Source organism: Toxorhynchites rutilus, chromosome 1 (genome assembly GCF_029784135.1).
Source record: "Toxorhynchites rutilus septentrionalis strain SRP chromosome 1, ASM2978413v1, whole genome shotgun sequence".
NCBI classification, from domain to species: Eukaryota; Metazoa; Arthropoda; class Insecta; order Diptera; family Culicidae; genus Toxorhynchites; species Toxorhynchites rutilus.
Window position 1 is genome coordinate 90840048 of NC_073744.1, and position 14926 is coordinate 90854973.

General features: G+C 40.1%; 1 protein-coding gene across 6 annotated transcripts in view; it reads left to right on the forward strand.

The window, feature by feature from the left end:
* Positions 1-14458, forward strand: part of LOC129765144 (synaptosomal-associated protein 25) — a 172007-nt gene extending 157549 nt beyond the window's left edge. For 4 of the 6 annotated variants that reach the window (XM_055765053.1, XM_055765043.1, XM_055765062.1 and 1 more), the window contains exons 2-3: positions 7617-7791; positions 13754-14458. In XM_055765053.1, coding sequence (XP_055621028.1) covers positions 7712-7791; positions 13754-14387 — 714 coding nt within the window. In that variant the 5' untranslated portion in view covers positions 7617-7711 and the 3' untranslated portion in view covers positions 14388-14458. The remainder of the gene's footprint in view (positions 1-7616; positions 7792-13753) is intronic. The other 2 variants (XR_008741395.1, XR_008741396.1) reach the window with 1 other exon arrangement.
* The last annotated feature ends 468 nt before the right edge of the window (positions 14459-14926 follow it).

Below are 14926 nucleotides of genomic sequence, written 5' to 3' on the forward strand. Positions count from 1 at the left end.
ATAAATAATGTTTAATCATTATATAAAGCTTCAATCTACCAAATATATCATAAAATAAAAGAGATGATTTTTGGACATTAAAATTTGCGGGGTGATATGGACCGTCTGTGGGGTGATTTGGTCCAGTGTGTGTTTCATCGAAAAAAACATACTTATGTTTATGTAAAGTATTTTGGGATAATGTTACAATCAGTAACGATGTTTTGGGAGCGATACCAGGTGTCTTGGCCAGATTCAAGACCAGAAAAGTTGGATTGACACCATCTCGGATTCTGCATGAATCTTTTCACTGTTGGTCGAGCATTTTCAAACACTTTTGATGCTTGGTCAAAGAAAATCCGTTCTCGATGGCCTACGTTGCTCTTTCAAGCTCCTCCTTCTTCCAACGTTGTCTGTCCATCCTCTTTTTGTAATTCAGCGGCATCTGGAATCAATTAGACCAAAGGAAAGTATCAAACCTGTAGGACCAATTCACCCCACAGAAACGTGTCCTTGTCACCCCACACAACATGCAAAAATTAAAATGCAATTAATTTCATTTATTGTTATCAAACTTACAGTTTCGCTACATCAAATTGTTCCTCTTCTGTAGGCGAACAGAACTTGCACAAACCACGAAAAGTTTGTTTAATTAGCGGGAAAAACCTTAAAACCACGATCGGAAAACTCACATTTTTTAACGATCAAAGTGCTTGCTGTGTTCATGCTACCGTTTCCCTCTACTTGTGAAGTTTTACCAAAGTTTTTTTACTTTAGGTACATACGGTTCAACAATAGAAGGAAATGACATTATAAAAAATCCAAGTTGAGCCGTAAATTTTGAGATAAACGGGTGGTCCAAAGCACCCCATATGACCAAATCACCCCGTGTTACCCTACTAGGAAATAGTTAAACATAAGTAGGTCGAAACTGTAAACACGAACTTTTGGCATTCTCTTGACTTAGTGCAAATGAAACAAACTAGGGATAGATCTTACAGAAAAGTTTCGTAGAACTAATAGTACTATCGATTGACATTATTATTGTTCATTGTTTATTGTTTGAATATGAACTCATCTGCCATTGTTTTAATGGATTTAAACCTAAAAATAAAACATTGAAACACAACATTAAACATCGGAGTTCACAATCCTGTTTTTGAAGTGTAGTGATGGTTCTCCGAAAACAAAAAAAAAAAACTGCTCTACTGACGAAAACGTACAGATCATTCCCGAGATCGGCTCATGTTGCCAAAACGATGATTGATGTGGAAGCGGTTGCAGCAAATACGAGGATCGTAAAATTCTGCTGGGAGAACGAAAATGCACCATTCCGAGCAAGTAAGGCTCATCAATGTCACCACAAAGAAGCTTGGCAATGAAAGTAGACCGTTGAATTGCCTTCGCCTCTCAAGTGTATCTCCAGATTCAGCAAGCGACATCATATGGCGGCTGGTTCCGGGGATCACTCCAAGGCAGATGTCTGAGCGTTCTACGAATAAAGCATTTTTGAATGTGCTGATAAGGGATCCATACTACAGAGGCAGTTGCGAGAATCAGCCGAACAAGAAAACAGTACTGCAATTTCCTAGAGATTCTCGATGTGAATCCAAACTGACGATTAGTTTAGCGGTAGATTGAGGATCAAGGGCCGTTTCTTCAACTACAGTACCATCAACGTGCATTTCGCACACGAAGGGAGACCCGACGACGGCAAAGAATCGTTCTACGCGCAGCTGGAGCAAGTGTATGACAGCTACCCACAGAGGGACGTGAAAATTGTCATCGGAGACATGAATGTTCAAGTAGGGCGAGAGACAATGTATAGACCGGTGATTGGCCGAACAGCCTGCATGCCGTATCAAATAATAACGGCCAACGAAGTGTAGAATTTGCAGCCTCTCGTGGTTTGGTAGTTCGAAGTACTTTCTTCCCCCGCAAGGATGTTCATAAAGCTACTTAGAGATCACTTGACCAACATACAGAAAATCAAATCGACCACGTACTAATCGACGGAAAATTCTTCTCCGACATCACCAATGTTCGTACGTATCGCAGTGCGAATATAGACTCGGACCACTACCTAGTTGCAGTATGCATGCGCTCAAAACTCTCAACAGTGTATAACACAAGACGAAGTCGAATGCCGCAACTCAACACTGAGCAACTACGGAACAACGCTGTTGCCATTATAAACTCGCAGCGGCTGGAAGCAGCGCTACCAACGGAAGAGCAGCTAGGTGGAGCTACTCTTGAAGATTCGTACAGCCATAGGTTGCACTGCCATGGCGGTGCTAGATACGACGGCCTAGCCCCGAATCGGAGGAATGACAACAGGAAGACAGGGATCACGAAGGGATGAAACACCTGTACCACGCAAACGACACACGGAAGCTTAACCGCTCGCGCAAAGGCTATGTGCCACAAGCCGATATGTGTCGAGATTTAGAGGGTAATCTTCTCACTAACGAATGTGAGGTAGTTGAAAGGTGAAAGCAACATTACGACGAACATCTTAACTGCGATGCAGTAGTGAGTGGAAGTGGTACGACGATAGATTTAGGAGGACGTGCAGTCGATGACCGTTTTCCGGCCCCTGATCTCCAAGAAGTATAGGAAGAGATTGAACGGTTGGAAAACAATAAAGCGGCTGGTATTGACAATTTACCGAGTGAGCCACTAAAATACGGTGGTGAAGCACTAGTTAGAGCACTGCACTGGGTAACCGTCAAGATTTGGAAGGATGAGCACTTACCGAAGGAGTGGATGGAAGGGATCTTGTGTACAATATACAAAAAGGGCGACAAGCTGGATTGCTACAATTAACGTGCGATCACGCTGTTAAGCGTCGCCTACAAAGTATTCTCTCAGATACTTTACCGCCGCCTAGTTCGTGTGACAATATCAAGCGGGATTTATGGGTGCTGGAATCACCACGGACCAGATTTTCGCGATATGACAGGTTCTGCAGAAATGTCGCGAGCTAAACGTAGCCACACATCGCCTTTTCATCGACTTCAAATCAGCTTATGATACAATCGATCGTGACAAGCTATGGCAAATTATGCACGCCACGGTTTTCCGGATAAACTGATACGATTAATCAAGGCAACAATTGTTCGAGTATCGGTGATCCTCGAGTCCCTTCGAATCTCGGAGGGGGCTGCGGCAAGGTGATGGGCTTTTCTGCTTGCTGTTGAATATCGCTTTAAAATGTATGATCAGAAGAGCAGGGATAGACACGAGTGATACAATTTTCCGGAAGTCAGTCCAGCTTTACGGTTTCGCAGACGACATTGACATTGTGACACGAAACTTTGAGACGATGAAGGAGACTTACATCGGACTGAAAACTGAGGCCAGTAGGGTCGAACTTGGGCTTACTGGTGACCGCCGATAATGACACCAGCAGGGACATACAAAGACTCATTATGGCAGGAAATCGTGCTTTTTTGGACACCGAAAGACACTACTATGGTCCTTGACACCGACCCGATAGGAACGTTGAGAAGATGTGCGCAGCGGGCAAGATGGTACGATCAAGTGGAAGCCGACTTACGGATTCTATGCAGACTGCATGGCGGGCGACAGACAGCCATGGACCGAGGTGAATGGAGACGATTTTTGTGTACAGCACAGGCCACCGGGGCCTTTTGATGATTAAGTAAGTGGGTAACAGATGAACTGGTTACGCAAGCTATGTAGTCGACGGAATCCTCAAGAGTTTTTACCCACTACTCTACCATCTGTGGAGTAACAACGAATGGCCGCAAGTCTATTGGATACTCCGGAACGTTAGCAGCAGCACTCTCGGCTTCAGATCAGGTGGCTGCATCTGGGGCAAACACTGAAGCTACTCTCTACAAATCATACGGGGGCAAACACTGAAGCTACTCTCTACAAATCATACGTACTCCGTGTGCAAACAAACTTGTGGAATCCAAGGAATTTCTGGAATTTTCCAAGCGTAAAACTACAAACAAATCACACGTTTCCGGAACATGAGATGACTCCCAATCACCCGAAAATATCTCAGATTGGATGTCAATTCCAAGCGTAAAACTACAGACAAAATTTCGTCCGATCAATATGTTGCACACAACAGAAAAACTGCTAGAATTAATCGTGAAAGGCCAGCTGGAGAATTATTTGAATAACTCAGTACTAGCACCAGAGCAATCGGAATATCGGGAATCGCATTCCTGTGAAACCGCTTTGGTTTAGATGGTTCCCCATTCAAATGGTTTGGAAGCTACTACATAGGCAGAGAAGTCCCGGGATTGTTCAACCGATGAGGCCAATAAAAATGGACAAGATTTATTTCAAGAGGGTCATCTGTCACTAGCTTATTTTTTGTGAAATTTCATGACATTTCGTTTATTTGTCCACAAACTACAGTTGTTTAAGTGTCACCACCTGAGCGTTCGTATAGAAAATGGAAAAAGAGGAATATCGTTTTTACATCAAACATTGTTTTTTGATGAGAAAACGTCCTGAACAATCAATGTAGTAGTTGACGAAATGTTACTCCACTTCTGCTCCTTTGTGAACAACAATTTATCGGTTGTTTAGTGAATTTAAAATGGGCCGTACAAGCACCGCAAATGCACCTCGCTCTGGAAGGCCAAAAGAGGCTTCAGAAATCGTAAAGTAAATGCATCGACTCGTTTTGAACGATCGTAAAGTAAAAACTTCAATCATATAAATCGATAATATAATCGATAATCGCCACACACAGCCTTCTGTTCATCCATTTTTTTTTCTTCCTAAGAAACACAAATTTAATTTTGCGTTTTAATAGATTCACTCCCTCACCTCTCATGCTAAATTCGCTTCAATGGCTATCTGTGAAGCAAAGAGTTGAATATTTGACCATGGTGTTCGTTTTCAAAATCATAAATGGATTGCTGCCTCGATGTTTGTGTGATCGAATTGAAGGAGGAAGTGATATTCTGTTCAACGAAAAGCCGTATAAAGAGCGGCCGTATAGCGAGGTATGAGTGTACCAGAAATGCAGTCGAAGCACGAACACAAAACTTCTTAAGTAGAGAGTCACATGTCAAAAATGTAATTTAAGTGTAGAAATTGTAATTGACGAAATTGTTTAACGAATTGTGCATGCGTATGTGTATGCAAGAATGAACTGCCACCTTCGTCTCAAAAAAAAAAAAAAGAAAATAGAAGGTAGAAAGTTTGTTCTTATTGTGGAATTAGATATGTAAGTTTCGATAAAAAGGAGCGTAGCTATGATCGAGGCAGCGCAGATCGAGAGAACGAGTGTTGTAGGGTAAAGAAGGCCCATTAGCGATTTCTGAAGGATCAAGCAGAAATCTCCCGTCAGAATGAACGGATAGGTTACAACCTGAAATCCATTCAGCGGGTCAAATGATTGATTAAACTGGAGATGAGAACAGTAATCTGACAAATTTGGCAATCAGTTTACAGTGAACTCAGAAGATGCTATGGGACGACTTGACGGGACAGCAAACGTTTCTTTTTGTGATTTGGCTGAACTGAAAAAATCGCTGTTTACTTCTTACAAGCATGTCTGAAGGAACATACCTGTAAATTAAAGCTCGCTTTTGTTTGTAGAGCTGGTTATGTATTAATTAATTAACAAGTAGACAATCAACCAACTGAAGAAATGAGACGGGACCTTCATTACTATTATATAAACGCAGAAGTTTTTTGTTAAGCGAGCAATATAAACGACGTATGTCAGTGTTTCTGGGCCTACAAAAGTTGAAGTTAAGCAATTTTCCATTGAAAGCTGTTATATCCGTGTGATTCGGACTTCATCTTTGGTTCGTAGTCCCTAATCAGTGTTTCATCAATTATGATAGTCGGTTGAAGGGATGCGATACCTATTATTTATTTATCAGCGTCTTCGATCTAACTAAATCGAGATATTGGACATAAAAATTAAAATTACCACTTACGTTAATAAACGTTCGTAGACATCGTTGTTCGTAGACATCAAATTTTATAGCCATAGTCTGTCCAGAGATGTGGAGGTGACAGAAACATAGAATTTCAGAAACGTCATAGTGGAACTTTGAACGAAACTTGTTTCAGAACTACAGAGCAGTCCGTTCTAAAAAGGTTTCGGAATGGGTTCTACAAGGAATGTTGTTGATCCAATCTACGCCCGTGTACACTTCCAATACCGGTATCTAGAGTTCTAACCAAGCGTTGAAGCACTGTGGAGACGCGGACTGCGGTTGATCCGAATGGAATCTGGATGAAAGCACTATGGAGGATTAGTTGAGAAGTGCACTAGTAATGCCGTGCGTCCTTTGAGACACGTTTCAGCACGTCATACACGGTCGTAAAGGATGAAACAATGGTAAAAGATTAGCTAAGTAGAACGTCAACAAAACGGAGTTGGAAACCGTCGCTGTAATCGTGAGAGACACTCCAGCGCTCTCCAACGTCGGCTCGCGCTCAGTAAACGCAGTCATGGGGTGCACTCCATATCTTGCCTCCTTCAACATGCTGTTCTCTCTAGAGCCGGTAAATTTTTAAGACCATCTTGTAATTCATTCCTTTTGCAGAGCCATTCCATTCCTTTGTTGATATCAGTCTTCTGGATTTAAATGTCCGTCCCATTTAAATTGTAACATCTGAATGAAGAATTTAGGAATGACCCTGTTCTTGGTCGTTCAAACAGCTGTTACTACTTCCCGTCCGTTCATCTCTCATGACATTTTGCATGAGTGACGATCACAAGGTATAATCATGCCTGGAGTCGTCCCTGTCTATCAATAAATTTTCTTGGTAACATATGCGGTTAAAAACGAGAGTGAAAACGAACCAGAACACATAAGGTATCTCAAATCCAAATTTTTATCTGAAGTCAACCCAGCCTCTTTTTTCACGGCAAAATAGAATTACGCCAAAGTGATTCCCGTACAATGCTCGATGAAATTCTATAACGACAAGCACCAGGCATAGTTCTACCTTCACATCTGTAGCATCTCTAGTGCAATCCGGCTCAATTTTATACAGAAAGCTGCCTCTCATTCGACATACCGAAGCACACCTCAGTAATTAGACATAAAAAATTTATCGTGCTGTAGTAACTTGCACAAAGGCGAAGGCGAAAATATCCAATTATTCGTGTCGCATTATTAGCTAGATATCGAATTAAAGGCGAATCCCTGTGTTTAGATTATAGCTTTTTATGCTGTAGATCAGCATTTTGAATACATAACTGTTGTAAGTGATAATTTGGATTGCACAACTGCATTTAATAAGCGGTCAATCTGTTTGGTAACTGCTGAGCTTGAATTTACATAAGAAACATAGTATGAAACGTATAGCGGTACAATGTTAATCAACTATCTTACACATATTCATACATAACGCATCGTCAGTAGGCAAAAATTGCATGCATATAGTCGCTGATCGAAAATGTAATGTATGTATGATCCAAAACCGGAGAAGCTTATACATTATAATTTCATGCGGGCATTCGGAGTCAATCAACTACTGATAAAATGCTTGTTCTGAGCTTTCTGTGAACCAATTTTTTTGTCATCGCAGATCACGAAACATTCATATCGATTAAAATACTGATGTTCAACTTATTAAACTCGATATTCTTAAATGTATTTATTGATCCAAAACCTCTCTAGTTTCCTCGACTCCATGCTCTGGCAGAAACAGACAACAAAGAATCGTGGGTGGACGAGAGTCTGTTCGTGGTCAAACACCTTACATCGTCAGCCTCATGAAGCGGGGAGGCCACTTTTGTGGTGCCACCATATTGAACGAGCGGTGGCTTCTAACAGCCGGCCACTGTATGTGTAGGTAAGTATGATGTTGGTAGTTATGGATCTGAAACTTTGAGTGACGTTATTATAAAATCTCATCATAATGTTATTCAGAAGCTGAACATAATCAGCATGACAATTTCTGCGCTAGCGAATGCGGTGTATGCATAATACAACACCCGCAGTCTTTCCATCAATCACCGTGGTTAGTTGGGACACAACAGATGAAGTGCGGGTTTCATGTTGTTTAACTAGACGGGGGAAGTTGCATCCACGAACAGGCCCACTGTCAAGCTTCTAGCATTAATCGGTTCACTCGTAAAAGACGTAAATATATAAGGTGTTTCATTATGTCTAAGCACGATTCAAAATGAACGGTATAAACATAAATTAAGAGTAAACTCTGCTGCGGAATAGCGCTATTGTGGTTACGAACAGCTAGAAAAGCATACAACACTCACAAACGTTTTGGCAAACCATTGCCTTTTTATCGAACTTTTCGGGAGAATATTATGGACCCTATATCAAAAGACGAGACGAGCAGACGAGCGCTCGTCTTGTTTGTTTTCATATTCCAGAAGCCGAGCTCGACTAAAAACAGACGGGTAGCTCGTCTGGTTCGACGACCGTTTGGCGAGTCGTCTAGTTTGTTTGATGTGTTTGTTCACCTTGTTGAATCTAAGCACCTTGTTCACCTTGTTGAATCTTTGAATATTAACACGGCACAGAAAGTTTCTTCATATCATATTGGACGAAAATAAATAATTCAAAATTCAATTTTGTGCATTTTCGATAATCCAATGTTTGTTCTACTGATTTACATTTTACATTAATGCGTTTCATTCGTCGTACCTTAAGTATTGCTAACAACATGCATCTATATTCAAAACTTTTCTTGATAAATCGTTGATTAGGTGAACAAACATTGACCCCAATAAATCCATAATAACAAAACGTCTGAGTGATGAAACCATATGCTTGTAGCAAAAATATCGATTAAACCAAAAGACATATGAAACATATTCCATTTTGTTATGATTTTAGTATTTTGGCACTGAGAAAAGAGTATCGATTGATCAAATTTAAAAATGTTCCTTGCTTTTCCGTTTTCTTCCAAAATAGAAACATGTCCTCACATCTGACATCACTGATCATATCGAGAAAAAGTGAAAGTCTCACCAGTCTACCAAATAAAACATTTCAATGAACTCGAATAGGATACATTGCTCGTATCGACAGTGACTGAAGCCGAGACGAGACGAGACGAATTGCTCGTCTCGTTTTCTGGAATAGGGCCCTATATTCAAACATTCACGTTTTCTTACTTACAATCATGGGTCCTATCGTATAACTGTTCATTGATTGATCTTCTAATTGACCCTTCACAATTTCCTCTTAAAATAAATTTCTTAATTCTTCTACCAAAATTCGTCATTATAGTATCAAACTACTTTCGATTCATTTCAATTCAATTCATTTTCTTCAATCACTTGCAAATATTTTTTCTCCGTTACATGGAATACATGTATGATCAAGAAAATATAATAACATATCAAATCGGACGACTCATTCCTCGAGTTTTGCGCTTACCATCACATTTAGCGATTCGTTTTGACGTAGGACTACGTCTTACATTAAGTGTGCCAAATCAGAAAACAGGTCACGTTTTTATGAATTAAAGTTAACGTTAATAACTATTTTTGCTGCGAACGGATTTTAACAATTTGCAGACCAATCGTATCGGAGATTTTCTAAGGTTTGTTTGATATGCTATACATTACAATCCCATAGTCTGTATATGGTTTAAATTGATGAAAGTTGAAAGCATTCCTATTTCCCCATATATTTGTTCTGTCCATTTGTGTGCTTTCCCGAACAGAGCTGTCAATAACGGGCAACTTATGCAGCCGCTAGAATATGAAAAACGAAGGCTAGCGTATAAGTATTGCTTCTCCTCTGAGGAAAATTCCTAGAATCTTTCTGTGCCCGAAACAACAAAGGTCGCTTATTCTGCTCGTTTTGGGTTTTATGTTTCCCCTCGAAGCTGTGAACGCTAGCGAATATTTCACCAATCGTATTTGCTCTCGTGCGCATCGGCTCTGTTCTGATGCAACAAGCTCCTAGATCCTAGAGCCGAGAAAAGATTTTGCATGAACAATCATTCTCGCGATTTTTCCTTTTTAAACGGTTTTATTAAGCTTGTCCTGTAACATTTTTGTATGCTTGTAACGTGTTTGTCTGTAGCGCCTCATATTAATAGAAATTTGACCTTCTTCCTGTTGACCGATTGATCTGAAATTTGGAACACACCTTTATATCTGCAGTCACTATAAAACTGCGTATTTCATGATCTTAAAAATCCAAGATGACGGCCGCTACAAAATGGTGGATCACATATTTTCTCAGAACTCCATCAATATGGGTATCAAATGAAAGGGCAAATGACTAGTAGAACACAGTTTTTTTTAAGAAAAATGCAAATCCAAGATGGATGCCACTACAAAATGGCGGATCATATATTTTCTCAAAACCCCAAAAATATCGGTAACGAAAGGGCTTGACTAGTAGAACACAGTTATTTATAAAAAAAATAAGTAAAAATAACTTTTTAAGTTAAACTGTTTCATTGTGATTAAACATAACAATGTACTAAAAGCTAGCAAATAATTAGGCAAGTAGCAGTTACCAGTTATCATACCCCTTACTTTATTATTGGTATATATATATATGGTATACATATTACCAATTAGTGTATTGTTCTTGCAAAGGAAAGAAAGAATCGTTGCCTCTCGAAATGATTCTACTAAACCACGCAAGCCATTAAACCTTTTCAGGGTCCTCGGCACTTTGTACTAGAGAGTTATTTGTGAGATTTCGACGTATTCAATATGTAAATAATATCCGAAATGATAAACCAACAAATTAAAAAAAAAGATTGCGTAGTCCTACGTCCTAAGCGGTCGTGTCTTGGATACAACCCTTCGAATTTTTAGTTATATACAATGGAATCCGTTTATTACGAATCCGCTTATACTGACCTACCATCTATTATTGCTTCGTTACACAACGAAGTTTGGTTTTCATATAAAATTATTTGTAAAAAAGTATATAATGACTCGTTTACATGCATAAGTACATATTCACATAACGCTTTTTTTCATAAAAGGGGCTTAGAATGCAAGGGGTGTAAGTGACATCGACAACTGCAAAAACGTTCCAATTTAAGTTTGCTATAGAATCCGATAGATGAGGTTCTGATTTATCTTCCACATTGTCAAATACAGCTGGGAATATATTGGGTTGGGGAAAAAGAAATGTCGTATATTGTCAATATATGGCAACACTTAAACATATCTTGTGCTGTACTTATCGCATCGGGTCATACTATACGGCTATTTAAAGACGACAATCTGTGCTACACGTGTCGTTTTGACAGTGTTGTGATTGTCCTCAGTCTCAAGTTATAGCGCGTCAAAGATGGAGTCCACTAAGCAAGAAATTCGCCATATTTTACGTTTTTACTACCTGCGAGGTAAAACTGCAACGAAGGCGGCCGAAAAAATTCGTGTAGTTTATGGACCCGATACTGTAACGATTCGCACAGCATAGCGTTGGTTTGATCGATTTCGTTTTGGTGTAGTGGCTGTCGAAGATACACCCCGTACTGGTAGGCCAATCGTCGTGGAAACCGATAAAATCGTTGAAATCATCCAAGTAGACCGGCATGTGAGCACTCGCTCGATTGGCCAGGAACTGGGTATAGACCATAAAACCGTTTGGAACCATTTGCAGAAGATTGGATTCCAAAAAAAAGCTGGATGTATGGGTGTCACACGAGTTGACGCAAAAAATCTTTTAGACCGAATCAACGCCTGAGACGCCACTGCTGAAACGGAAGAAGATTGTGACTGGTGATGAAAAGTGAATCACGTACCACAACCTAAAGCGAAAAAAGTCTCGGTCGAAGCGCGGTGAGCCGGCCCAAACCATCGCCAAGCCCGGATTGACGGCCAGGAAGGTTTTGCTGTGTGTTTGGTGGGATTGGAAGGGAATCATCCACTATGAGCTGCTCAACTATGACCAGACCCTCAACTCGGTTCTCTACTGTGAGCAGCTTGACCGTTTGAAGCAGGCAATTGACCAGAAGCGGCCAGAAATGATCAATAGGAATGGTGTTGTTTTCCACCAGGACAACGCTCGGCCTCACACATCTTTGATGACCCGCCAGAAGCTACGGGAGCTCGGATGGGATGTCCTATTGCACCCACCGTATAGTCCGGACCTGGCTCCAAGTGATTATCATCTCTTCCGGTCCATGCAAAACGCTCTTGGTGATACTAAGTTGGCCTCAAAAGAGGCTTGCGAAAACAATGGCAACAAGTTTGCGAACAAAATGGCGCATATTTGACTTAAAATGGATAACCTTAAGTATGTTAAATAAAGCATCAAATTTCGATCAGAAATACGACATTTCTTTTTCCTCAACTCAATATTTGCAGCTAAGTTATGACCAAATGAGAGAGTTGATGTAGAGAAATCGATCAAATCACTCACATCCAGTGTTTGCCAAATGATCCACTCATTGAAAAAATCGCTTTCGTTCGTTCAAATATGATCTTTCAGGAAACTTTTCTCCAGCGGTATTCTATTGTTGTTATGTGCTGCAAATCACGACACAAAAGAGAACGAGACAACTCTGCATCGGCTCGCACTTCATTGCACACCAGCATGCAAGCAAAGCTATCATATATGCTTTCGGTGCAGAAATCTTATTTTCTTCTTTGCATCTAACATATGCATACCGACCTCTCCATGCATCATGAAACAGCAGGATCGTACGGACAACGCAAAGCGAAAGATTCATATTCAGCTAATGTAGCAGATCCTGATTTTTAAGTCTCAGAGAGTGCAAACTATATGATTATTTAGCTCGATAGAGGCTAAGGGAAGGGTAGTCAGATTATATTTTCTATTTTTAACGCCTCTATCCCTTGAAATGTGTATATTCATATAGACCGCATAGTTTTACTAGCAACACCGCTCTCTTTCCCTATTTGTTGCTCTCCGCAAATGGTGACCGAATGATGACGTAATTTTTCTTGTATCATTTATTGCTTTGCGCTTGCCTGTGCAGTAAGTTTCGCTATAGTAGAGCGGGACGATATATGCGGTTCAAACTTGTATGCAGGCTTCGAAAATGGTATGCGATGTTTGATACAGATCGGATATGCAATCAACAGTCTTCTTTCCTCTCTCAGTTTAATCACTAAATATTACACAAGTGATTACTGACATTCATACAAGTATCTGAATGATCCTCTCATATTTGGTTATATGTTCGTGAGAGTTTACTTGCATGACACATTGTGTATCATTCGATTTTGATCGAAATCCAAACACTGCTCACATCCCTTTCATTCTAAGTCCCTCAATTGTAGAACATATGGTAATTCAATTTTCCGAATTTTTCAAATTTTCACAGTTTTCCGAAAATGTTTAACCGTCATGTTTGGTTGGAATATGATTGGTTGAAATATGTGTAATATTTTTATGGACCACCCAAAAACATTTCTTGTACCCAAAAACGCCCACATGCCAAAAAATACTTAGTGGAGATTGATTTCTTCCGACTTGCACGTGATCACAGTGCAAGTCGGAAGAAATTTCTTTGACGAAAAATCCCATGACCAGAACGGGAATCGAACCCGAAATGAAAATGTGTGACGGTATCCACTCGGCCACGGGAGCCCCCTTCTCCACTATTAGAAAGTAGTCACATTTTGTAACACATAAGAAAAAAACCATAAAACAATTAAAATTCTTTAAGAAAATATTGTTTGTCATCGCGCTCGATATATTCACATTTTTGAAGCAGTGAATAAATGTGAACAATTACTGTTTTTTTGTACTATAATTTGAAAATCAGGACAGTACATCAATTATACTTATTTGAAAAAGTAAACACATTGATTGTTTGTATATTTTATTTTATTTCATAGCGGCCTCAACAAACCAGTCAGTCCCAGTCTCATTAAGGCAATAGTTGGTCTCCACAAAAGATCTGAGTTCTCAAAAAACCAGATTGAAAGAACAGGCAATGCATTGGCTGCGGCATATGAAATATCTATTAAGACTATAGTTTCCCATCCAGAGTATTCTTGTAACCAACCGTACAATGATATAGCTTTGCTAGAATCATCAAAACTTATTCAATTCAATCAGTACATACGACCAATTTGTTTGGCGAGCAAAGACGGTAATTCAGACAATATTGAAGGCTTATCAGCTATTGTTTCTGGATGGGGTTGGAACCACGAAAGCCAGAAGATTGGTATAAAACCAGATATACTGCAACGAGCTACAGTCGATGTGTTCCGGAATAATGACTGCGAAGGTTTCTACCGCCAAGGAAAACGACCAAGGACCATTTCGAACACGCAACTTTGTGCGGGAAAACTGACGGGTGGAGTGGATGCATGTTGGGCAGATTCTGGGGGACCACTCGTGACTGCTGACGATGTGTTGATTGGAATAGTTTCAACTGGTATTGGTTGTGCGAAGCCCGGATTTCCTGGAATCTACACGAGGGTTAGCGAATTCATCACCTGGATTGACACCGTTGTAAGCAAATGATGTGTGTATGTTGGTTCTTGTTAGAGAACTAAAATCTAGTCAAAATACCAAACAAATGTGATATAAACTAGTGATTAAAAATAAATATGAATGTTTGTTAATTTATTTGTTTGTTTATTGTGTTATTTGTAGTATCTTCCAATACCTGCATCGTGCGACTCTTCTGCTAGTTCAATTATTTTGTTGTTTTGCTGACAACGAGTGGCGATACCCAAGATGGTAGTTTCGCCTCGGTAATGCTTTGTTCCGTCCCTTTCTGATTGTAGTTAGACACTGATTCGAACATATCCATCATTTTGCATCATTCGTTAAAAGTTCGTCCGAAAGTACAACCCGCAGATCAGTGGCGTAGTGTGCGGCTGGCAAATCCGCCATTTGCCGGGGGCGCTGAGCCTTTGGGGCGCCAAAATCCAAGAATTTTCAATAGCAATTTTTATCCCCGAATAATATCTCATCTTTCAATTGAGTAGAAAGACAGTCATCATGAGTAGTTGCTTCATTACGTACATGAAACCAATAACCTCTCTTTGATTTTCGAA